Source organism: Haemorhous mexicanus, chromosome 1 (assembly GCF_027477595.1).
Source record: "Haemorhous mexicanus isolate bHaeMex1 chromosome 1, bHaeMex1.pri, whole genome shotgun sequence".
Classification (NCBI taxonomy): Eukaryota; Metazoa; Chordata; class Aves; order Passeriformes; family Fringillidae; genus Haemorhous; species Haemorhous mexicanus.
Window position 1 is genome coordinate 33,360,257 of NC_082341.1, and position 26,865 is coordinate 33,387,121.

Genomic DNA, 26,865 nt, shown 5'->3' on the forward strand with positions numbered 1-26,865 from the left:
GCTACCAGAGAGAATATTGCATTCAATATATTTGCAAGTGGCTGCAGCATGACTGGGCAATCTCACTGAAATCAGTGAAAGAAGGCAGCTTTTGGGCTCTTGCGTTTCCATTATTGATTTTTTTTTTCCCAAATTACTTGATGAAAAACTGATGTATTTTAAATATTTTAGGAAGCTTTTTGGTGTTGAAATATTAATTTTTTGCCATTAAATATTTAAAATTGTGGTGGCTGTTTGGAGTTTAAGCTGTTCTTCCTAACCTGCACCAACACATAACTCGGTCATTAGAAAAACAGATGACAGAATGAAACATGCTATTTCAGCTTGTTGTTCGCTGACAGTGTTAGGAATGAGATATTTTGGGATTGCATAATTTCTCACTTGAAGCAGCTTAGAGGCAGGAGAGAAACACACTGCAGAATTTGATGGAATAAAGATACATAACTGGAAAAAAAATTTGAATTGCCATTAAAAAAAAAAAACCGCAGCACATTCAACCACATCAGAAAGGGGGGGAAATTACATCAAACGATGTAAGTTTACAGCTATACTCAGTGGGGAGAGAAGGCAGAAAGAATTTTCCTCAAACAGCCCAAGCCCATCATAGTTGGGTTTTTTGTCTATACTCAGCACTTGTGAGGCTGCACCTTGAGTCCTGTGTCCAGTTCTGTGTCCCTCACTTGTGAAGGACATTGAGGTGCTGGAGCCAGTCCAGAGAAGGGCAGTGGAGTTGGGGAAGGGTCTGGAGAGTGAGTACTATGAGGGGCAGCTGAGGGAGCTGTGGGTGTTCAGCCTGGAGAAAAGGACTCAGGGGAGACCTTATTGCTCTCTACAGCTGCCTGAAAGGAGGCTGTAACTTCCTGGGGATCAGCCTGCTCTCCAGGCACCCAGGGGAAGAGGACATGGCCTCAGGCTGTGCCAAGGAAGCTTCAGGCTGGACCTCAGGACAAATTTCTTCACAGAAGGGGTTGTTAAGCATTGGAATGGGCTGCCCAGGGTCGTAGTGGAGTCACCATGGAGATGTTCCGGAAAAAAACTATATATGGGCTGTGGTATAGTGGACAAGGTGCTGGTCAGTCAGAGGTTGGACTTGATGATCTTGGAGACAACTTTAATGATTGTGTAATTCCATCAAAGGCCTGTGATGTGTTCTGGTGCCCTCCTGTGAGGTAAAAAGCCAATTACCTCCCTAAATGGAAAGTTTCTAATATACTTTTGCATCAACAGCAGTTAGCACCAGCGACCCAAATTTTTACCCCCACCTTGCAGAGATGCTTGACACTGCTGACCCTGTGCAGCAAGAAGTGTTTGAGTGCTCTTCTCTAGCTTCAACTCAGAACGTACATTCTTGTGAAGCATATATAAATGTGGTTTTTTTAAAAAAAGAATATTTGAATGTGTTTTTGATATTCCTGCTTTATCAGTACCATTCTAGCTATAGAAGTGAAATGATGGTCTTATCTTTATGGAGATGGGAACTGCACAATGGCACCCTTTAGGATGAAGTCTTATGTATGGTCATTTTTATTTGGAAACAGAGTGTCCTATTTTGATATGACTGACCCTATAGAAATTTGACAACAGAGTGTTTGTTCCAGAATAATTTCCTAGTCAAAGAAATGTATGTGTGCTTATCTTTGTGCTGTTTTATTAAAATGGGTGGGGTTTGTTATTTGAAAGTGTTTGTGAGAGGCATTGGGCAGGGGTGGGGTGTTCAGCACTCCTTGGCTGGGCTTGACATAAATATGTGGTTGTATAATAACAAGAGCAGCTTCAAGCTCCATGTCACTAAACAGGAGGTGATGTGTATGTAAGCTGGCAAGTAAATAAAGCTGTCCTGCTCTTCCCATGTGGGTACCTGTCCTGAGCAAACTGTCCAGTTTATTGGACTGCAGACACACTAAAAAATTTATTGGGATTTTCAGTGAAAGAGGAGATTTAAAATATAAGTTAATGACAGGATGTTTCGCTTTGGTCTAATTATCCCCTCCCCTATGTGGAGGTTTGAAAACACAGATGCTGTGAAATTTAGCCTGGGTTTTAGCTCTCCTGAAGGATCCAAGCAGTTTTCATCCCCGGTTCTCTGAGTTTGAGGAAGATGGTTGAGATGGTTGATTTGATTCTTTTGACTCCGATGTTATAGTGTTTCTGGACCTCAGCTGCAGGCACACAGACTTGCTCTTGGGCACCTGGGAGTGAGGCCCAGGCAGCACTGCCTTGGCTGTGTTTGTGCCCTGTGAGTGCTGGCTCAGCTGAGCTGTTGGGAGGTGGGTGCAAGGATGAACCCTGAGATGGCTCTTGGAGCAGAGAAGAAAAGCACTGACTTCCAGAGACGAACTGGACTGTCAAGTATGACAAATATATATAGAAGGGGACTAGTCCAGTGCTTCTAAAAAGGGATTATTTTAAAAATGATTAAATTCTGAGATACAGGTAATGCAATGTGTTTTCTGCCATATATGGCACTAAGTCTGGCTTTTTCCACTGTCTATTAATAAAGGGCAAAAGTGATAGTGACCTTTAAATAACTACTAAATACCAATCTGATGTCTATTCTGGGTTTTTTTTTTTTTTCAGGTTGATTTTTTTTTTTTTTTACTACAAACCAGTGAAGATGACGCCAAAACATGAAAAACAGGTAAGTGGCATCTAAACTTTAATAGAAAGGGATTCAAGTTGGGGATTGAATTTCTTTACGATTCGCATGGATCAGGGAAGACTGGTTGTATTCTTCATACTTTTAGTTGCCAGGATACAGAATATTCTGGAATGATGCAGTACCAGTTTCTTCTGTTAAAATCTGATAGAAGAATCAGCTATACATTCAGAGTAAGTGACTGTGCATGAAGGGCTCAGACCCTGAGACAGGAGAGAAGGATTTGGATGGAGTCTTCTTTTTGTCAGTTTTAGATATTTTAAAGGGCTAATGCTTGGATCTGGGTCTGAACTCTGATTACCAGATGCATGGACCACAAGAATCCCACTTGCATGCTCTCTTCTGCTCGGTCCAATGAACATTAAAAGTTTCAACAAATTATTTTGTCTCAGCTCTTAGTCTCTTATCTGCCTTACTACACAGCATGCATGGAGTGAAGATGCCAACACCCACAGCATGAAACGTCCCATGTCCTTTGTGGCCGATCCTTTTACTAACAGGCAACCTGATGGGATATGCTGTTTTTCTTGGAAGCTTTGTGGAAAATTACTCTTCAGGGGTTATTGACTAATCACATGTGTAATAGGAGCACAAGCTCATCACCTGATACAGTCCTGAGCACAGACATTTGAATTAAAATGCAGATGAAATGATTAAATACAAATAGTCAACCAGTGTGAGATTGTTTTTATTCCTCCTTCTTGTGGTAGATTTTCCCCTCATATTAAAAATAGATATTTCCATGTCAGATTTCCTATTTTCCTAGTAGGAAAATGTTAAGAGATTTCTGGAAAAGGCACATTTTTTGTGGTCAAATTCTATATAGGAAGGCTTCTGCCTTATCCTTTTCTCTGAGGAATCCATTGCGTTATGCAGAAATATATCCAAGAAAAGAAAAGAGAGAAGGAGAAGAAAAAAAGAAACAGAAAAATTAAAAGAGAACGATTTAATGTGTTTGCTTCAGCTGCCTTTATGGGTGGTTTTTCCTTTTGAGGCAGATCCAAATGGAACATTTTGTTTTTCCATGCTTGTGTCTATGTGACCTCAGTGCTGTCCTTGTAGTCTCTTGTCAACACTCATGTTCTTTGCATAGATCTGTAACCATGAGGGAGTAGGTGTAATCTAGGTTTGGGTGTCACTTTGGCCATTTTGTCATTTACGTGTGACTCTATCTACTTGGACTGCTCCTGGCCTTGAAGACAGGGTAGCATAATACCACCAGTGCCATGCTTAACCTGGCTGGTTTAGCCAGGAATTAAAAGGCACATCCAGCCAGAAGACCTGCTCTGCAATTCTTGCTTGTTAAGTAGTTCTGACTGCTTTTGGGGCAGATTTGAAGATTCTGAATATTCATGAGGATGCTTAGGCCAGCATGGCTGCTGGGGTCCATATCAAAGCTATAGCTTTAGCAGTTTGAACAGAAAATGGTTTGCCTCTGAATTTAGCAGTTTCCAGAGAGAAGGAATAAATGGTGATGCCACATCTTCCCGTCCCTTTCTCTTGAGTATATATTGTTCCCAGTGCAAGAGGCCTCCTTGCCCAGGCCTGGACACTTTTAACTGTCAGCAGCAAATTTTGGTTTTGAGAGAATTGTTGCTCTGAAGTGTTACAGGACACATATTCTTGAATGCATTGATATATGAATCATGTATGGTGCCACTCAAAAAAAAGAAAAAAAAACCAACAAAAAAACAAAACTGAAAATATGTGTAGTGTGACATAATAGCTAGGTAGATCTGCAGTTCTGGAAAAATCAAACAGCACTGGGCAGGGGAGGAAGACACCTTGAGGATTGAAGCTGGCAAAAGTAAAAAGTCCCTGAAACCTTGGCTGTCTTTGTACTGAGTCTCCCATGTTGTACAGCTGGACTGCAGTACAGTTTTGTGACAGGTGATTAAGTTAGTCTTCAAGGGGTCTGTGGGAGGGAGAGGTCAGCGTCACCTCCCCCAGGTGGACAGTGCCTTGCTTGAGAAAAGACATATCTGTTGAGAGTATGCTGTGTTATAGCAAAATGGGAAGGGAGTGGAGTACATGGAGAGGAGAAAGGCAGTTATTACCCAGTATTGCTGTAATCTTCTGATTGTTTGTGACCTGTGAATGCAGAACAGACTGAGCATATAACAGCATTCTTGCAGAGGAGTGAGTATTCTGCCACCAAACTCTGCTTGGACCATAACACAGCCTGTATGTGAATATAGACCTTTACTCTAGGGTGTGGCCTTTACCCCTTTTCTGGCAGTGGATCATCACTTATACTGGGTGGTTAGGTCTGCTTTGATTGGAGCAGTGGTGTTTTCCCAGTGGAATCTTGTATTCTGGAGAAGATTTAAAAGTCAAGAGAAGGAACAGTTCTACATGTGTTATGCCACTGTTTCAGAGCAGCAAAATCTGTAATGGGAATAACACTTCCTGGATTCAAGAGATGAATTGGGGAAGTAACCCTAAGTCTTGAGAAAGGCTGTACATTTTTATTTTTCATTTCTAGTTCCTTACTGTTTATCTTGCTTCATTCTAAACTCAGTATTGTCATTTTTTCAGTAAATAAGGGGGGGAAAAAAGGAACACCCAGTCTTCTGTTGAAATCCGAGTGTTTCAAATCAAAGCTGACAGTGACTGTATCTGAGGGCTGCATTTTGCCCATCATTTTTCCTCTTGGCTCAGTTCTTTACTGCTTAGCCACTTCCTACCACAGCATATACAGCAGGTCTCATTTCTTTGGTAGGTAGAGTCTGAAGGGTTTTAACTTCCTCATTTTTGAAACTCAGTGACTAGTTAATTGCAAGTTAAAAGTGTACAGAAGTTTTCCAATGCAAATCTTGGGGTCTGGAATGATTTGCAAGGTAAGCCATAGCTAACCAACAGCTTATCCAGTAGCAACTTTTAGTCACAATACTTTGGTACTATAAAGGTTTGAAAGAAGTATTTTACTTCAAAGACTGTTTTGATACTGTACAAAGGAGAAGATTATGGAAGGTTATTTGGAAATGGGGTAATTTGGGGAACCTGGACGAAAGGAAAGTCAACAAGAAGCTGATACAGCAGTAGATGAGAGGAAGGAGACTGAGGTCAGGTTACAAGCAGGCTGCCTGAGGTTGTGACTCCTGTGCTGCAGCAGTTGAAGGGAAGATGAGTGCAGTGTCTTGTTTGAAGCTTCTTGGCATAATTTCTCTTCTTCCACTTGCAGGACTGATGCATTTAGCACTCAGCAAAAAAAAAAAGAAAGTATGCTGAGAAGTGGCTGCAGCTTTGGAGAAGATTGGGAGGGAAATAGGAATTTGGGGAAGACAAAACCTTGTGATGTAAAAAGATGGTACAGTGGGTCTGAAAGTCTGCTCTACCTACCTACCTACCTACCTACATTTGTATGGTAAATATTACAGACAGTGAGGCAGGTAGAGAAAAACAACCCAAAAAATGGTGTCCTCTCCTGTGTTCAACACATTGCTGAGTATCTTTTCTGGAGCAGAAATAACTTCCTCATATGTCCCACTAGTGTTTTTGTAAAAGTAAAGGCATGACCCTCAGCTGGTTGAAATGATTAAAGCTCTGATCATTTGTTCCTCTTGTGTCATGCTGGCATGGGGTTAAAAAGCTGCAGGGGAGAATCAGCCCTCTGGTGCTCTTCAGCATGAAAGAAGCAGCAGAGGTGGCAGGAGGAGCTTTTCAAATATGCTTTATTTGGCAAGGTCTTCATGACACTCACCAGAAGGGCAACCACCAATTACACAGAAAACACCCCTGGGACCAGGAGCTGGGCTAAGTAACATAAAACCAAAAACTGTCCAGCCATCAGGCCACAGGCTCCCCCATCTCGGTAACACCTGGAAATCAGGGAGGGAAATTATTTAATCTAGACCTTGAATGTCTCCCTGCTACCTACAGAGTGCAATGGCTGTCCAGGAAAAAAGCGTGTCTTTGCCTTTCAAGGTTGTTATTGTTCTCCTGTCAGTCCACTGGAGGTTTGCAGTGGTGGTACATGCCAGTGTGTGTTAGGGGAGAATACTTAGCTGAGGAATAAAGCTTTTATTTCTGATATCTTTGGTTTGGACATAGGAAGACATGCTTTGAGAGCTTTCTAGTTCAAGATTCCTTGATTTATGCAAATATGCACTAAAAAAAGCATGTTTTTTTTACCAGAGACACTGTCATTCCTCCCACAGTTGATTCCTGTACCTGGAGATCTTGCGCAGTGCCTTCCTCTCAGGGGGAAAACATCTACAGCTTAAAGGGATACACTTTTCTTTAAGTCTTTGCTAAGTGGTTGGTGTAGCTTTTGGGGTGAATAGCTTATTTAAGCAGTTGGAGTAGGGCAGCCTGTACACGTGCTCCAGAAGTAGATGGTATTTAGGCATACTTTTGACCTTTGTATTTAAAGGAATATTTTCCATCCTAGCATGAATATACAGATTTATCAGGATTTTGAGGTTTGGTTTGGTTTTGTTTTTTCTACAACAAAATTTTGATCATTAGCTGAAAGTATTGAGAAACATTTAATTCTTCAGTCTCTTCCAATTCCCATTAGTGTTACATTACAATAACATCCACAGGCCCTCTCTCTCTCTCTGTCTTTTGGGATCCATCTAAATTACTATATAAATGTAGAAATCACAAGGAAGTAAGCTAGATATGACAACTTCTACAACAACAAATACTCTATATGATTGTCCCTTCAAAATGGGGAATTTTACTCTGCAGTGTAGCTGTGTTGTTTCCTTGGGCAGGTTGATGGAACAGAAATGCCCCAGTGCCTCATCTGCAGCTGTGCTCTTTGTCAGTGTTGATTACAAATGTGGGAAAAGCCTGAAATACCTGCCTCCTTCTCCTTTACTTGGGTGACTTTGTTAGATTTTCAGTTTGTCGCTGCCAGGGTCTTGTCTCCCATGCATGAAACATGTATGACTTTTCACAGTGTTACTTAATCTGAAATATTCCTTTTCAGCTAGCAATTTGGCAGGGACTTTCCCAGACATGTGGTGTAGCTCAGATGATTCATTGCTTTATGCTTCTCCATTTATAGGGTTGCAAAATTCAATAAAACAGCAGTTCAGCTTTTAATCTGACTCAGTAGTTTGTGGAACAGCAGAACAATCAAGAGAGTCTTTAAGGCTGCCTTTGTCTCCTGAAATTAATTGCTTGATTTTTATTATGCACTTACAGGAATTTGTAACTGTCTTGGTGCGAGACCCCAGGATACAGAAAGAAGACTCATGGCATTCTTACATAGACTATGAGATATTTATTCACGTAAGTATAAAAATATGAGAACAGACTCTTCAGGCTCTTATTGCTGTTTCTGTCCAAGCCAGGGTTGTCTTTGGGATATAAATGGAATTTCTGCTTCTTGGATGCTGGAGGCTATTACTCTCTTTTTAACAACAAGGATGCAGTGGAACAGGTAAAGTGGGTTTGCCAGTGGCCGTGTTGTAGGTTTAGCAGAGCTGGGGTGGAACCTAATGTGCTCACATGTGCATTCCACAATGTCTTGCAACAGCCAATCTTAGCTTTACTTATCACCTAGAAGACTGGTACAGACAGTTGTATCTTACTGTCGTAGAAGAATGTTGATGTTCAGGTATTCATGGGAAAGTAACTTCCTTTTCATGTAATTATCTGGTTATTTGTACTTTAAATTCTTCTCCGTTCTTTTTGCCAAGTTATTGGTTGCTGCAATGTGGTTGTTTTCAGTGTACCTTGACATTCATATTATGCTAATTTAGGGGTGGTTGGATGTGTGAAGTAGTTGCATTTGGGTTTGTGATTGTAGTCCACCATATGTTAATGGGAATGCACTTGGCATTATAGTGCTTTTGTGCCATAAATCTGTCCTATACATAATTTAGTTTTCTTGATTGTTCTTTGGTGGATGACATGTGGAAGATGTTATCCTAATTTGCCAAATCTAGATCCAAGGATTTTAATTGCAGTGTAAAATGAAGGGATTTGAGAGCACCAAGTTACATGGTTAATGCTTGGCACAAGACCGAAAGCATTTCCTTATTGTGTGGAAGAGTTAAGCAGTTAGTGTATGAGAGCAAGCAGTCAAATGATGACTTACTAAATGTCTGTGTGATAAGTGCTTCTCTCCTGTGTGGCAATCAGAGTTGGGAAACTTTTAAATTTGCAATGTGCTTCAAGTACCGCTTCCACAGCAATTATATTTTCAATTTCCGATAAATAGAAATTCTGTAGATTTGGCAGGGTGGGTGCTGTATTACTGTTTCACAGACATGAGTGCTTCTCAATAAAAATGTATTAAGGCTTTCTCAGTGACTGCTAAGTTTGGGAGATGTTGTTTAGACCCAGTGTGTCTTCATTCAACTCCAGCCAGCAGCTAACCACCACACAGCTGCTTGCTCACATCCCCTCTGCCCCACCAGCAGGATGGAGGGAGGAGAATTGGGGGGTGAAAGGGAGAACACCTGTGGGTTGAGATAAGAACAGTTTAATAATTGAGATGTAGTAATAACATTATTATTATTATTATTATTATTATTAATAATAATAATAATAATAATAATAATAATAATAATAATAATTAATTGATAATAATATTAAATAGCAATAATAACAATACTAATAAAGAAAATTTAAAAAGAAAAATAAATAGAACTGTAGGAAGACAAGTGATGCAAATGAAAACATGTGCTCAGCACGAAATAACCAATGCCCAGCTAGTCCCTCAGTGGCAGTCTCCAGCCAATCTCCACCCTAGTTTGTTGTTGAGCATGATGCCATATGGTATGGAATATCCCTTTGGTCAGTTGGGATCAGCTGTCCCAGCTGTGTTTCCTCCCACTTCCCTTTGCACCCCCAGCCTGCTCGCTGGTGGGCTGGGGTGAGAAGCAGAAAAGGCCTGGCTCTGTGCAAGCACTGCTGAGCAGTAACTAAAACATCCCTGTGTTACCAGCACTGTTTTCAGCACAGATCCAAAGCACAGCCCCAGCTACTGTGAAGGTAATTAACTATCCCCAGCCAATGCCAGCATGCAGTGATATATGATCCATCACTCCACATCTCTGAAGCTATTAAGCATCAACTCAGCTTCCTGCCACCACAGTGCCAGGGCTTAGGGACACCAAGTCCCTAGGTCAGTCCTACCATCCAGACTTCTCAGTGGACTCCAAGTATTGTGTCTGCCTGGCTTTTAGGCCAGCTAAGTTCCACTTCTACCCAGCTCTTAGAGCATTTCTCTTCTCAAACTGTGTGGTATCCTGGGTGTGCTCCTCCATTCCAGGAGGCTGACATCTCTGTGCTCTCTACAGACTGCATCTTGTGGCTGGCTGGAGTTATGGCTCCTGGCAGGTAGGGAGGGTAGACTGGTCTGCAGGCAGTTTGCTAATGGAGTCCTGTCTGGTATATGGGATTTCATCTAAATGTATGCTCTGTGGGAAAATTTGGCAGAAGTATTTAATTTCCACAGATTGTTTCTCTTTTGATGAATTGGCATTTTCCTAGTGAACTAATAGTGTTCTGTGGGAAAATTTCCAAATGTTGCTACTTGCAGAGAGCAGTCAGCTTTGGTTTGATTTAAGTTGGGACTGCACACTGGAAAAACTGTATACCTGTTTGCAGGATTGTAACTAGAATAGCTAGACTCTTTTTCTCCTGCAAAGATTGGCATTATCTACTGAAACTTTTTTCTGAGGTCTGTTTTTCCTGTTACTGTAAGTTGTACTGTAATCCAAATCTCTTCCTTTTAAAAAGAAAGCAATGAAAAATATTTCCCTGAGAAGCAGTAGAAACTGTCAGCAGTCCTGCCTGAGGTAAAGCACAGCCCTTAACATAAACTGAATTAATGTCAAGCTTTCCATTGGTGTCTCGGGCATTAGTATAACATCTTGGATGTGTTGTTAATACCATGCCTGCACTTTGGCTTAAGCTGATTTGCAAAGTAAATGTTTTTTATTTCCCAACAGACAAACAGTATATGCTTTACAAGGAAAACATCCTGTGTTAGACGACGCTATCGAGAATTTGTTTGGCTCCGGCAGAGGCTTCAGAGCAATGCGGTTCTTATGTGAGCAACTCTATATGTGGATATTTAATAATCTGTCAGTCATGGAGGGAAGGATTGTTTCATCCTAATTCAGAGAACTACAGAAAGCAGATCTGGAAAGTATCCTATGTTTCTTACTAGCACAAGATTATTCCGTAGAATGCATTTTATGTAAGCCCAGAAGAATGTGGTTTGGACTCACAGCCTTTTTTTCGTGAGCCCCCCCTCTAATTTGTAATAGACTTGATCTGTATTTTCTTTTGCTATGCAGAAGTAGCTGAAATAACAATCTAGTGTAGGTGTTTGTACCTCCTCTGTGTTCTTCTTCAATGTGCTTAGGTCTTGCAAGCTCCATAAGAGACCCAGCCAGACATGGATGCAGGCTTAACTGGACCAGAAAAATCAGAATTATTTATTTTTTCCCTTTGAGGTGTGTGAGAAGCCCTTCAGTTTCTCAACCTTGTGTTCACAAATAGATTTCAAGAGCTTCTGAAACATGCTTGGGGTTGCCATTTGCTTTCTGCATTTTTCTCTGCTGTTTCACATTTGGTTTTAACTGTATTTTTTTCCTGTTAATAAAGACAGCTACCTGAACTGCCATCCAAAACTCCCTTTTTCAATATGAACAATCCTAATCACGTGGACCATCGCCGTCAGGGTCTGCAAGAATTCCTGGAAAAGTGAGTACAGCCTATCCAGAGGTGTTGGAATTTTTATGAGGTCATCAATTTCTGGTTTAAAATAGCTCATCTCTGGTGCTTGAGAGCCACCATGTGGTTATCTGTACATGCTACACGTTTAGTTATATTTTTTTACTTGCACTGTCATAATTCATACACGTGACTTCAGCTCTATTGGTTGGCTAAAAGGAGACTTCAGCTGGCACTTTTCCATTGTGTTTCATTGCACTGATTATAGATAATAGGCTTAAATTTAAATCACTTTGCATTGCATACTAAGTTTGGGAGATCTTTCACTGTGATGTCTATTTCTAGCTTTCAATAAGGAGCTGGATATTGTTGTACAAAGAAAGCTCCCCCCTTATGTTCATGGAAAATCAGTGTCTTTGTGGGCTAAACCCCTGTGAGCCTGGGAGAATTCTCTAGTGAGATCTCCTAACACAGAGCTTTCCTAAAATGCAAATTGCTTTGTTTACCAGTCCCACTAGCATAAGCAAGCTCTAGCAGCTGTGACTATTTTCAGTGCAGCTGCAATCTGTATAAAATCATTCATCAGGTTTAGCTAGTCCCTGACCTGCATTACAAGGGAGTAGTGTATGAGTTTCAGTACTCCATCCCTCAGTCCCACTGCTATGACCACTTCACCTTCTACAGAGGCTGAGCCCCTGTTGGTGTAATTTTCTGCTTTTTCTCTGCCATTCTTGTTGTGTCCTGGCACTGCTGGTGTGAGAGCAGGCTGCTCACAGCTGCTGGAGCAGGAGCTGTGTGAGCCTCTGCTGGCTGCCTTTAGCTGCTGCTCGGGGTAAAGGCATGGTGAAACACTGCAAGTAGAGACTATTCATCTTCTTTCCAGTCAGTGTATTATAAGCCTCCCTAACAGACAACAAATCATTGGTCCCAAGGTATATTTGTTAGGCTTAGCAGCTGAAGGCAGGGACAGCTAACTGCTGCAGGAATGATATTCTGCATGCAGTTATATAGGATCTGTGGCCAAAAGGTCAGCCAATAAATACTGGCTGAAGGCATGTGAGGCCGGGAAGAGAAAGCAGAAAAGGATTAGAGGGTATTTTTACACCTCAGGAAAGAAAAGCAGTGAAATGGAAGGGCTGTGCTCCTAGAAGCATGTCAGTGATAATATGAAGAGTGTGGTAGCTCACGTTCCAGTGTCTTAGCAGTTCTGTCTTAGCTGTGCTGCCCCACGGAGTAGTGTATCTCAAAAAACATTCTTATTTTGAAAGAGGCCAGTCTGGTAACAAGGTATATCAGCATCAGAAATGTTTACAACTGCTGTCTGCACTTCAAAAGGCAAAACAGAAAGGTAGATTATCTTGAAAGACATCCTCATGCTCCAATTTTGTGGATGACTGTAATTGAAGTGAGTACTGACAGCGGAAAATGACAGCATGTGGAGCATTTCATCATGCTGCTGTTAGTCCAGGAGTGGGAAAAGAGGCAACTCAATTGTTAGGTAATGATTTAAATATTTGAACTTGAGTGCAAGGAAAGTGCCAGCTTTCTCTCAGCCCTGGGGAGCATTTGGAAGGAATTTTCAGAGGCTGTGTTGAGATGCTCTGGCCTGGCACCGTATGTGCTGTACCATTGCCCTCTGCTGGATGGATCTGCTGTGCTGCTGCTCACAGAAGGCATCTTCCTATTGGCCCAGCTGCCGTGATGCTTTTCCCCCTCCCATTTATGAAGCTGAACCAAAGGTTATGATTCTTTTTCTGAAATTGAATTTTGTGGAACTCCCTAATGAGAGTTAGTATAAAAAATATAAATACCTATGTATAATATATAGGTATAATATATACATGTATGTAAAATATACACATATATTCTGTATAGATGTATGATCTGTGTGTACCATGTGCATGTATGTACAATATACATATGTTACAGAGATATTACATATAATATACACATTGGAATTTACTGAAGCTCTGGGTCTGGATGCTGCACGTTCTGATACACTAAAAAAGGGGAACCCTAACCCAAAACTGCTAAGCTGAGAGCACCATTCACCCCAGCAATGACAAGCTCACAATCCTACTGGTGTTTCTTTGTGGCAGTGGGAAGAAATTTGATTCGAGCCTACATGGATCTGTCTGGGCAGAAGTTCGCAGGTAACATTTTTAAATGCCTGCCTGTGATGCAGGAATCCCAGGTGTTACTTGGATCCAAAACATCTCTCAAGAGGGGGTTTAGATCTTTCACAGTCTTGGTTAGTGCCCTGTGCTGTATGACCAGATTGCTGTAGTGCCTGCCTGTGCAGGAGCCAGGATTGAGCAGCTGGAGGCTCTCTAGTGCTCAGCTTCTGGCCCTGGGAACACTTCCATATTGCCTGTATGTGGATGGCTACAGAGCTCTGTTGTCCTTCCTCACTTTCCACTCCAGGGTGAGTTAGCACAGGGCACAGTGTGTACTTAGAGCCTTTGTGAAGCCTCTCCGTGCTGAGCACAGTAGCGTAAGAATTAGGCCAACAGCTGGGAAGTTAAGCACTGGACTTTGGTGAAATCTGGGAACAGGTGTCCCATTTTGATTTGGTTGTACTGCACAAATGCAGTGTAAGATCTACTTGTCTTACAGGTTATTATCTCTGAGTGATGAAGAGCTGTAAAGCTCACTTCTTGTCTGGGCATAATTTAATATTTCAAGAGGCCATTTGCATTAACGGAAGTCAGCTAGCCCCTTTTCAATTATGAATTACTTTGTAAGAATAAGGAAAATTATGTGTTTTTCCTGCTAAGTATCCTTGTCCTTTAAGGATGCCTGTGAATTCACAGAAAAGTTTATTCTTAAACTAGACGTCAAAATTAAAACACTATCTTATAATTTTAGCTTTTGCAAGATCCTCTTTGCTTTCATCCATTTGTAGCTGTGCAGATCTAACTTTGGGATTTAGATTACCCTCAGAAAAGATCAAGTGGGTTTGCTCACGAGAAAACTAATTAACAAAGCCATTTTGAATGAAGTTGAGTTCAGCTGATGACTTTTTTTTTAATTGATTATAGTCGGATCCCAAAAACTTACGTGGTTTAGGTAGAAGGATTACTCTTCAATTACTTTTCAGACATGCAGTTTATGATGGGGTGGAAGACACTGAGAGTTTTGAGAAACAAAATGCATGGATCCACAGGGAACAGAGGGCATCCACCGTGTGCTGTGCAGAGGACCATGCATTGGGCTTGCTGGTTGCCAGAGTGAGGAATCCACATAAAATTCATCTGCCTAAGGCAGAGCCCTTTTCTGCAGGTGTCTGGTGTCAGGCACCTCCTTGCCTTTTCCACTGCAGTCTCACGAGCTGCAGCTGGTGCAGGCTCAGAGGTCTCTTCTGAAGGTGTCTCCACTGGGTGCTGTCTCAGGAAATGTGGAAAGTGGGAGACTGGCTCCTGGAGGGATGGATGCCAGCTTGCCCCTGCCAGGGGCTCAGGCAGGAGCATTGGCAGTGTGGGGCAGGTGGAACCACCTTGGCCAAGTTGCCTCTCTCCAGTGGATCCTTGCTGTTGTTTCCTATCTGGTGAGGGAATAATGTGTAGCAGGCACATGTGGCTTAATCTTCTCCTAACCGCACGCATTATCACATACCCAACAGTTGCTTCACAGTTGCTTGATATCAGTAACATTTCCTCCCTTATGAAAAGCGAAGGAGGAAACACAGTCAGCTTTTTTAAAGAGGAAACTGGGGCTTTGTTTGGTGTGGGTTGGGGCTGAGGGGCTGGATGCTCAATAGAGGGCACCACAGCACAGGCTGTCATCCGTCTCTCAGCTCCTTGGGTTTTTCCCTTGCTCTGTGAGCTGTTGTAAATGGGCAGAGTAAATTTGTCGAAAACAAAATCGGAGTGTTAACCTTCCACACACATTCAAGTACGCATCTGTCATTGTATTAGGTTACAGTAGATACAGGAAATCTTTAGTTAGGATTAAGTTGTACTGTTCGGCCATATGTTGTTTTTCTCCAGCAGAACAGTGTATAATATACATAATAAAATCATGGTGAAGAAAACCAGATTTTGGACCTTGTCCAAATAACAAAAAACACATGCTTTTTTCTTTTGTAAATATTTTTGCCATAACACAGGAAAAGAGAAATATTCCTCATATAGTATCCAGCATTTCCTCAAAAATGACATTATTTCTTCTGCTTATGATGTTTTTCAGTCTTGCTTCTTTAAAGGTCTAGAGATCACGAGCATTTACTGAAAGCTTACAAACAAACATTCACGTGGCTGTGAATAAAAAATTACTTTATTATCTCTAATTCTAATGTAGAGCCTTATCTTGCAGCCCCCTTAATCACATAAGTAGTCATTATGCATGTAAGCAGTCTGGCCAAGAGAAGTGAAATCTCTGACAAGTAATGACTGCTGATGGGATCAAGACTTGCAGGGTTTAGCCTTTCGTTCTTCTTGCAGGCGTGCATAGAAGGTCTGTTGTTCTCTTCAGCATGCTCAGTCAGTTCATAGGAATGATTACCATGAGCCGTGACTCTCCAGTGGCGCTGATTTCCATCACTGTGAGCACAGCCCTGCCTGCACTGGCTGCAGTGAAAGTGCAGAAGCAGCGCTGGGAGCTCTGCTGGCTGTGTCGAGACTGCGCACGCGCCCAGCCTCCGAGAACACATCTGAGTATTAATGTTGTGATGCTCCTCCCTTCCTCCTGCCTTTTTAATTTGTTAGGTGGTGGTTTGTAATTTTCATTTTTTAAGTCCTTGAAGCCAAGTCTAGGTTTTAAATGTCAAGGCCTTCACACAGTGAGCCCCCAGGACAGCAAATATCCCCAGAGAGCAACTGCTATACCAGCACTAAATACTACTAGTACCATCTGGTGACAAATGTGTGGGTATTCCCTTGAATAAAGAGTATTTTGAACAGGAAAGCATAACACTTATGGGGTAGTGCAGAATTTATTTTACATTTTGATTGCTTGAAGCTTGCAATTAAAAAGCAGTCCAACCTGTTGGTTCAGAGGGGGTGGGAAAAGCAGCAGTTATTTTTTAATTAAGAGAAAACAGAAATTCTTCAAGGGTACAACCAGGTAAAAGGTATTTGTGTATCTGCTTTCAGGATGGTTTTAAATTACTTGCAAAATGCATTGAGTGTTTGGTCTCAATGTGAACACACAGTGAACACACACATATACATATATGAGTGTGAGTGTGATGAGCTTTATGAACATCTTTCCATTTCTGCACCTTGGTTTCTCTTCACTCCCTTCACCTCCAGATGGCACTATGAAGCAGAAAAGAAAATTACTGTGAAATAATGAGTCCAATGTAAAGTAAAATTGGAAATTGAATTATAGCTGCAGAAAAAGGACAGTAGCCTTGAGGTCCTGATCAGTCTGTACTCTTATCACTTTTGTTTGCTGTTCCATGTGTTAGGTTACTGCTGAGTTAATAACAGGGCTTTAGCAGTTCAAGGCTTAGCAGAATTGTACTGGACATGAAATAAAGCTAAAATGAATTTGTGTCCAATATCATTGACATTAGTGCTCATTACTTCTCTGGTGTAATGCCTCAAACCATCTAAAATCAATTTTAAAGATTACCCGTTATTTTATAAAGAAAATAAAATACATTTCAAACAGCAACAGAGCTGTAAGTGTAGTGTAATCTCGTGAACAGTTAGTTATTCGTGTTTTCACTGGTTGGCATGAAACTTTTGAAGGTACAGCAAGAGGAAAATCTGTGAAACTAAATGCCATTCACAGAATTTAATGACTTGGCTTTTTGCTGTGTTACTTGGCATTAGACACACAAATGTTAGAATTGCAGAAATTTGCATCTCCTCACGGTGCCTGAGAAAAACACTTAACTGTAGTTACTCTACAGGAAACTCTGGCACATTATTTTTCTTTTGTTTTTCTTCTTTTTGGTTTCTTTTTTTTTTCTCTAAGAGAAGTAGAATATTTACTCTGCCACTTGCATAAACTATAAAAGTGGATTTATTGTTTGGAATGATACTGCTACTTTTTGTTGCAATATATGTCTTTGTTTGGAATGGGCATTTATCAAGAGTCAAGGCTGAAATCCTCTTTTAGTGGCTGCTGAATGATGGCTTTTCAAACTGTAATCATGAAGCTGTTGCTGTCAAGGTGTGTGGACCTGTAAATTCTGTTTTGAATCATTTTACACAGCCTTTGCTGGATTTTAGACTACAAAGAAGTTTTTCTGTTAATACATTACCCACATTGATTTTATAGATGTCTATTTGCTATTAAAATTGTGAGAACTCAGATTGGATTAAAAAGGCTTTCTCTGTGTGTGAAAAGTGTGCTTATTTTGAACTTCAGCAAAATCTGGTCTTTCTGAGACTCAGTTTCACCCGCACCTGGTAGATCATTAGGGTTGTTGGAGGCATTTCCTCATTGGAAGGTGTCAGAGTTGGAGTTGTTTGGTTGAGACTGCGTGTTCACCCAGGCAAGTGAAATGTGCATGCACAAAAGTATCTCGTGGTTTCATGCAGATATCTCTTACTACTTATTTTAATTTGACAGATTTTTATGGGCTTGAATGAAGCCAGAAATCCTTTGTGTGTTTATTAAATGTTATTGTAATCTTGGCTGCTTTCGAGAACAGTTTTCAGAACGTATTTGTGTTTAAAACGTTACAGTCCAAACACACCATTAATCTTATTCAAGAGAAGGAACTAATCAGTTACACTTTTCATTTTAGTCAGAGTACCTTTAAAATGCAATATTTCTTTCTGCTCTTACTAGTTCTTATATTAATGTCATCTCTTGTTTCCTGTTGCACAGCAATGACTTTTTTTGGTAAAAACTGTAGCCTAAATGGGTATAAATAGGTAAGTATTGAGTCTGAGCAGCTTTGAGATGTTTAAAGATATTTTAATAATTTTCTGTGGAGCATTCTTTGGCATGGTCATAACTTCTGATGTCTTTATTACATGAGTAAAATGATACACACAAATTAAAGAAGTTTATTGTTAATCATTCTAGGATTTGTATAGTAAAGAACTCCTTCTTTAAAGAAATGTTGAAGAAAAGTTGTGTATCTTTTCTTTAAAAATAGAGATGATGATCCTCAATTCTCAGGCCTTGGAAAAGTCTCTCTACAACTTTCTGTGTTACTGGAATGTATTCTATTTTGTTTACTTTCATGTGTTTTAAGTAAATACTCTGTGCTAAATTTATTTGGAGGCTTAATTTAAAATATATATGAACCAAATTTTAAAACCTATTTTTTAAAATAATAGCTGGAATTAAATAAAATTTAGGAGTCCTTGAAAACTATCTGCAAGTAAATTAAAAACAGCATAATAGTGTAAATAATTTTGGCTAGCGTTGGCTCAGTTGTTGACAAGTATTCCAAAGCCCTGACGTTGCACATGTATGAAGTCTGTTCTGCCTGCACACTGTCTCTCTACACACACTTTTTAACTCCACCAAACAAATCGGTGACTTGTAATTTTTATAAAAGCTTGGCTATTAAATAAAAGAGAGAGACCAAATTTTTGTAAGAGTATATGCCTCCAACTGCCTAAAAATCATTAATTGATCCATGTGGTAATAGCAGATGGTTAAATGGAAGAAATGTCCTTGAAGTTATTCTAATAGCAGATGTGCCTCACTATTAGCTTCATGTTTTTACTCACCTAAAATTCCAAATAATGTAATAAGAAAGTAACACGCACCTAATCATTTTAATATGTTCATTGCCTTCTGTTACTGATTTAGGATTCATCTGAAAACTTTAAAAACAGGACATCATTTAGAATTTGTTCTGGGAAAACACTTTAGAATATATATATATGTGTGTGTGTAGGTTATATATAAACATTTGCCTTTTTCTCCTTTTCCAGGATCCTACAAGATGCATTACTGCTCTCAGATAGTAGGCTTCACCTCTTCCTACAGACTCAGCTAAGCCCAGAAGACATGGAGGCCTGTGTGTCTGGACAGACCAAGTACTCTGTTGCTGATGCGATTCTCAGTTTCGCCTCTCTGAACAGACGCTTTCCTATAGAAGATGAAGAGGAAAAAAAAGGAAAAAACGATGCAGACTCTGATTCAGAGAGGTGATTTCTGTATATCCTTACTTTCTGAGGTTATATATCCATACATACACATGCACATGCTTCACTTTTTTGTTGATGTAATACTAAGATAATGAAAAAATTAATTGACTGAGATTTTATTGAGCTGTGACAGCTCATCATAGAAGTCTTCACACACACCTCCACACTGAATTAATGAATGCAGTAGAAATTCAATTATCTGCATTCTGATTATGTGAATTTCATTTAGTCAGACTTGAATTATTCGCGTTTAAATTATCTTGCTAAAAAAATATCCAACTGCACTCCAAATGGCTAATTAAAAGTCCAAATTTCCTGTCTCTCTTTGTGACTGGAGATAATTAAAGTTCTCCTCTGTTACTCAGGCTTTGAGTGTGTTGTGAAAACCAATTTCCTCCTTTTATTTTTTTTTTTTCCTTCCCCCCCTCTCCCCTTTTCTGCAGTTCATCCTCCGGGCTCGGACCTAGTGATGACAGCATTTCATGTGGATGTAAAGCAAGCCCAGCTTCTGAAGAATCATGAAAAATCATTCCTGTATTGCTACCTTAAGGACAGTACAGAGCAGTTTCTGCTTTGTTTACTGGTTATTTGTACCACACAGCAGGGCTGTCTGGTAACATGAATCTAAAAGACCCATTGTTAATGCAACCATATGTCCTTAAAAAATACTCAAAACAGACCTATCTTTTTGGTGATTTTTTTAAAGATGTATCTTGGTGAAGGTCTACATGCTACCTATTTATGCTTTTGTGGCTATATAAATCTCAGTATTGGGTAAGTCATGCTCTTGTGACATGTGGCAGTTAATATAATTCCTTCAGTGAGTGCGTGTCTCAGATTTAAAAAATAAAGATAACTTAATTCCTCATCTTAAAAGTTGGTATATCATATCAAACATATTCAAAGCATCTTTTAGTCATTTGCATCAGAGAAGTTTCATCTTTAGAAGTCATTTGACATTGGTGATGAAATTACACACCCCACCAAGGTACTCACTTTTTAAAGTAGCTCAGCAACATCAGCAAAACAACATTGGTACAAACTATATGCTGCTGACAATTTGAGATATAAATACATCTTCCTCTGGTCCTTCTGTAGTGTTTATGGAAAGACTGGTTTTATCATGCGTAAGTACTGAAGGCAAAAATTCTTCAGCATGGTTGCTTAGAAGTTTAGAAATATAAATAAAAATTACATCATTTCTAGGCTTGCTGGAGATTCTCAGCTCCCAGGGAATTATGGATACTCACTCCCAGTGAAAATCCTGGATGAGGTCCATCAAAACCAATGGCTGAATTTTGCACTGACCTCGCTAGCGCCAGGGCTTTACCCAACATGTTTAACTTTAGGCATCTGTATTTGAAGGTGGTGGTAGAGGTGTTTGAGTTCAGCAGCTGAAGTGGGGAGTATCTCCCTCTGTGAGATGGTGATAATCACATAGCTGTAACACCCAGCATGGATGTGGCCCTCTCCACTCTCCGTGAGTTACAGGAACTGCTGATTTCATTGTGGCTGTAGTTACCAGGTTGGAATATTGACTTTTTTCACAAACAAAAGGCAGGCTTGAACACAACTTCTTAACCACCAACACTTATTTTGATTAAACGTCAGTTTTGCTCTTTATTGTTCAGAGCAGCTGCGTAGTGTCTTGTCCCAGATCCTGTCAAAGGAGTATGTTTCACTGTGGTGTTGTATTTATATTTGACATTTAACTGCTATTAAAAAGAGCTAGGGGGTCTGATCACCCTAGCAAAGCTCCCATTAACTTTAGTGTGTAGTTACCAGCCTAGAAATGGATGTAAATACATGCCCCTTTTTTTTTTTAATTTTCTTTTTAAAGAAAACTGTGGTTACTTTCAAAGAAGGAGCATTTTAAACATGTGAATTACAGGAACAAAAGATTATTAAATAAACAACTAGTAAGGGGTACCATAAACATGTGTGGGCATGTTTTTTTCTTTTAAAACATCCAGCTGGGAATCTGTGTAATTTTAGAAACAGGTTTTAGTAGCCTGAGAATAACATCTCTTAGGTAACTACTTTAAGCCACTGTATTTTGTGGATGGTAGCACTTTCTAAGATTAATATCCGTGTTTCTTTTTTGCTCGGTCTTACTGAATTGCACAAATGTATCGATTCACTGTCTCAGCTTCTATGTGAGTTAGCAGCAACGCTATTTTTAATGTAAAAGTGATAATGTTTAACTAAAGCAACAAGTTATCACTAAAAGCAGCTTAAAAATAGCTGTTACTGCCAGTCAGAGATTTTCATTACTTAATTTTTTTTCTATATTATTTTTAAGATGGCACATTACAAAAAAATTTTTTAGCAAATTTATTTAAAAGTGGGAAGGATTTAAAAAGGAAAACTGGAATAATGTTGGGAAGAAATTTACTATTTTTATTTAAGAAAATGTAGGTTTTTCTTTTGTTTTAAAAGATTGAGCTAAACTCTTGAAGCACTTTACAGTTCTAACACATCCTCAGTATCTGACGAAAATTACAGAAACACAAGGTTTGGAGAGCCTTTGTGGCTAATTCTATTTTTTAATTCTAGGAGCTTATCAGTATACCAGCAAGTGTTTTCCAAATGAAGATGTTTCTGAAATAAATGTTTGTTTTCTAATAGCTCTATTGTTATTCTCTTATTTTCTTTGTCATTCTGTTAAAAAAATCTAAGACTGCTATAACTTTCTTCTCAGCTTTGACAGAAACTTGTTTTAATATTTATCTTTTGAATGTTGTTTGCGTAGCTAGTGTTAGTAGAATTTTTCTTCATAATGGGGGAGGGAAAGTACTCCATGCTCTCTAGTATGTCTCCTTCATGTATCAGCTATATATAATCACATATAAAGGCTTTAAATATTTTGTTTCATTGGAACATTAAATGTAGCTTTTACAAATGTAAATGTTAAAAAAATAATTTTAATGCCTTTTTTTACTTTAATGATTTGGTAATTTTTCAGCACTATGACACACAGTTTGATCAGTTGTCAATGGTACTTTCATTCTCATTTTTTAATTTTGAACTAAATGTTGACATTTCCTACTAGCTTTTTTTTAAAAAACAGGATAATACCTAATTTATAAATTAGAAGTAGTAATCAGATTACATTATATCTAATTGCAATAATTCTGCATTCAAAAGCATTTTTTCCTCTTTTGCTTATAGCTTTACATCCTCATTTTTATGATGATTTCTTAAAAGCTTTTAAGTAATTAAATAAAACAAGTTACTACTTTCTAGCTCATGTTTAAACCTGACAGTGAGGTTTCCTTTATTTCAATATCAATATCCTATCACTTTATGACTTACCATGTGTGATTTACTCTTCAGTTATTTTTGTAAGATGTGTATATCTACATAACTATATGTATACATATATATAGTATATATATGTGTAGATATATATATATATATACACACTGTGTATACACACACACACTCTGTGGTGTTTGGGTTTTTCACCTGACATCTTCTACAAAAAGAATAGCAAAGAAACTCCACAGAGATGGTGTATTTGGAGTGAAAATTGTTGTTTACATCGCAATGAATTTCTGTAAGTGCAGAGGGAAATTTACACTCTAAATCCCACACTGTAGAACAGTGCAAACTTCGGTGTCTGCGTATTTTTTTGACAGGTGACCTACTGAATTTGTTTTCCAGATAAATATTTAAATTTTACATAATTACTATGAATTATTAAAACAAAAAATGTTAGTGGCTTGCTCTGTTATGCACGGTATGGGTAAGAAGAAGAATAAACCTTGTATGATCCTGTGTAGTTTCCCTGTAATTGCAGGACTAGGCTCAGGGCTAAGGACCGGGGGCATTACTTTACTTCCCTAGGTTTTACAAGGTGGCAAAAATGTAAAGAATAATTTCCAGTCTCGGGCTGATCCTTTTCACGAAAGGCCTAAACGCTTTAGGAAATAATTATACAATTATTCTCTGCTTCGGTGTTAAAAATGCACCATAACGGGTTAAGTCGCTTCTTTGCCTTCTGGAACAAAACCTCCTTAGAAATTAATTCAAGTGGCCTTGTAAAACCGCAATCGAAGTGTGGCCTTCCCCTCGCTTTTGGCAAGCGGGGTGCCCGTGGATGCTCCGCAGCCGCGGCTGTGGCTGCGTGTGCGCCCGCCGGAGCGGCCCGGCAGCGCCCGCGGGGCTCCGCCGCCGCCAGGAGCGGGAGGACTTGAAAAAGGCAGAGGGGAAAAAAGAACAAAACAGCCAACGGGGGGGGGAAAGGGAAAGGGACGGCAGCATCCCAGATCGCGCTCCCCGCTGCGCCCCGGCCCGGCCCTTCTTCGCGCCCTGCCCTGCCTTGCCCCGGGGCCGCGGAGAGGAGCGCGGCCAGAGCCTTACCTGGCGCCGCCGCGCTCTCCGCCCCGCTCCGCCCCGCGCCCGCTGCTCAGGGAGCGGGGCCGCCCAGCCTTCATCCGGTAACTCGTGGCAACCGCAGCCCATGGCAACGGCGGAGGGGGAGCCGGGGCGGGGGCGGCCACAGCGCTGCCGCAGCGCTCCCGACCTCCCTCCTTCCCTCCCTCCCTGCCGCCCCCGCGGAAGGAGGGGCCGCTCCGCGCCCGCCGCCGGGCGCCAGGGGGCGCTGTGCGCCAGCGGGAGGCGCCGCCGGGCGGGGCCGGGGCGGAGCGGGCGCGGCCCCGCGGCGGGAGCGCGCTCCGCGTGCGCGGCTCTCCTCGGGGGCGGCTGAGCGGTTTTGGGTCATTTCGGGGTTTTCCTGCTCCCCGCCGGCTCCCCCCGTCCCTGAGCTCCTCCCGCAGCCGCGCAGCTCCTCAGCCGGGCGAAATAGGGAGGCGCTCACCGCGCTGGCGTGGGAGCAGCCGGCGTAGCGGGGGCATCACCTGCCGCCCTACGGGAAGGCCCCTACCGCCCTCCACGCACCGACCCCCACAGCTCCGCCGTATTTTGAAAGCACGTTACTATTAATTAATTATTTTGTTTGGCTACAAAGGCAATTAGGGCCTCGCGCAGAGCCCAGGTGTGACATTTGCCGGCCTCGGTGGCAGGCAGGCTGCTCTTAAATGGAGGCCTTTCTGCGGAACAGCGAGAGCCAAAAGGCCCTGTGTCACCCAGTTATGTAAGACACAATCTCGCCTCAAAATGCACAATGAATCGGGAAGGATTTATGTAATTAATTGACCAGTCTTAACCTGTTATCGTGATGTAAGGAATTTGGAACTCATTAATTTGGGCCCTGACAGATTTCATATTAGAGCTGGCAAATATGGATTGAGCCTCTTATTCTTGTAGCAGCTGGAATTTCCATGACAGTGAGGATTAGTGAAGAAGACCTATTGCTCAAGTCAAACTGCCTCTTTTGTAATCAGCAGCCCTGCTCTGCATTAAAGGGGTAATGGGAAAGAGGAAAAAAAATACAGAGAGAAAAAAAGGAGAAATGTATTCATGCATGGAGCAGAGCAAGGGAGGGGGAAGAGGGATTTATCCTGGACAGCACAGGCACCAGAGTGGGGTTTTCCCAGCTCCATGGCAATGAAAATGCCACAAAGGCAGCCCTGGGGTGGTGGAAAGTGCCTGGAGGACAGGTCTGTGCTGTCACCATGGGCTTTGCTGTCTCTCAGGCCGACCTTCAGATGGACCTTCCCAGGAGCCAGTGAGCACTTGGGGCCACAGTGTCAGGGGTTCTGGGAACAGGGTCTGGGCTGCCAAGAGCTGGAGAAATTTTGGAAAAAAAGGGTTTGGTTCATGATCCTGGAGAAGGCAGGACTGGGACACACTCTCCTTGTAAAGACAGATACTGTGACACCCTCACAGCCTGGACTGTGACACCCTCCCACATGGGGAAAAGGATGTTTAGGGTGGGTAAGAGATCCAAGGACAAGGACAGGTCTCCATGCAGCCATGGCAAGGGTGACTGCACATAATATGCCTCAAGTTCCCCAGTACAAAGACAAGAAAAAGAAAAGTCCCTTTGTCTGCTGCTTTGTGACAACCTCTCGGTTTGGTTTTTCGTGGTGCCTGGCTGGGGAGTGCCCTCATCCCATTATCATTTCTTGGCATTGATGTGGTAGTAATAACATTGAGTGCAGTCTGTATGGAAACAGTCTAGGAGCTCATATTTTCTCTCCTGGCAACCTGTTAATGACTGCCCTGGTAGTGAATGCAGTTGTTAGCAATGACATTAAAAGGTTTTCATGAAGCCTCATCATATTTCTACATGCTAAGTGTTTACCTACTCTTATGATAAATGTCGTGCAGAAACAGAGGAGTGTTTTTCCTTTTCTCATTTTTTCCTTGCTTTATGCCATTTGGCACTTGAATATTTCCTCTTCACAATTGCTTAGATCCACCATTTACTGCTGTGAGAAGAAGGGAAAAGTCGTAAAACGTGTATGGACAGTAAAACCACAATTGTTTGCAAAGACTGTAAAGTCAAATGCAGATGAAAAAAACCTAAAATGGCACTAAAATGTATTCAGTCCTAAATCTGGGGCAATAACCTGCATCATAGCTTTGATCTTCTCGTTGTAAAAACAAAACAAAACAAAAAAATCAGATCAGTAGATTGCAATTGGATTGTTCTTCAAAGAATGTATTTTGTCTTACTGACTCCTGATACATTAAAAAATCTTGACACATGTCAACTATCTCATATTTTCCAAAAGGTAGGGAATGATTTATTGTTTATGACAGTACACCCAACTCAACCATTGTCTCACTCAGTTTATCTTTGCTTTTCTGATGATCAGGAGCAGCAAACCGCCCAGGTACTGCTGCAGTTATAGGTTTTGTCCAAATGTTCCTCTTGTTAAAATGTTGATCAGGCACATCTAATTTCTGTGCTAAATGTGCCAGCATATGTCTGAGTTTAGAATTATTTCAAACAGCAATAAAAAACATTTTAAAGTTTAAATGGATACTGTAATTGCAAGTATTTGCACGTTCTCTGATTTCTTCCCATGGTTATATTTAAAATATGTGTTAGTGGTAGAACTTTCCTGTGATACCCATGATTTTGAGTGCTTGCAAAATTACTTCTAGTATCTGCTCCTTTTTTTTTTTTTTTTTTTTTTTTTCTTTTTTTGGCTTGTAGATAAGAAAATAGCCGTCAGATGAGATGAATATTTTGTCAGATTCTTACACTATTTTTATTCTTTGATGGTTATTCAGAAAGCAAGGAAAAAATTTTACAGAAAAAATCTCCCCAGTTAGACCCTCTGAACAAAAATGTATTTGCTTCAGATATTTTGTTTACTTAGAACAATACCAGAAGACTGATTTAGTCTTTGTGCAAATACTAAATGCATATTTCACAGTAGAAGTGGTTAAGACATATCAAGCACCAATTCAGTTGAAGTCCATGATAAAAACTTTGTGCTGCTTGTGTGGGGGTTAAAAAATTCTGGTTTCTGAATGACACTGACATTAAAAATGACAACCAATAGGTGGCCTTTTTGAATGTGCTGTAGTAAATTTTTTCCTGAAAACAGAAAAATGTTTGCTTTGAGATAGAGAACA

General features: G+C 40.7%; 1 protein-coding gene across 1 annotated transcript; it reads left to right on the forward strand.

The window, feature by feature from the left end:
• Positions 1-2,577: 2,577 nt before the first annotated feature.
• SNX10 (sorting nexin 10) lies at positions 2,578-21,995 on the forward strand. The gene is made up of 6 exons (XM_059845323.1): positions 2,578-2,638; positions 7,814-7,900; positions 10,573-10,673; positions 11,234-11,332; positions 19,153-19,368; positions 19,812-21,995. Exons 1-6 carry the CDS (start codon positions 2,615-2,617, stop codon positions 19,888-19,890), a joined length of 606 nt encoding a protein of 201 aa, XP_059701306.1. The 5' UTR covers positions 2,578-2,614; the 3' UTR covers positions 19,891-21,995.
• Positions 21,996-26,865: the final 4,870 nt, after the last annotated feature.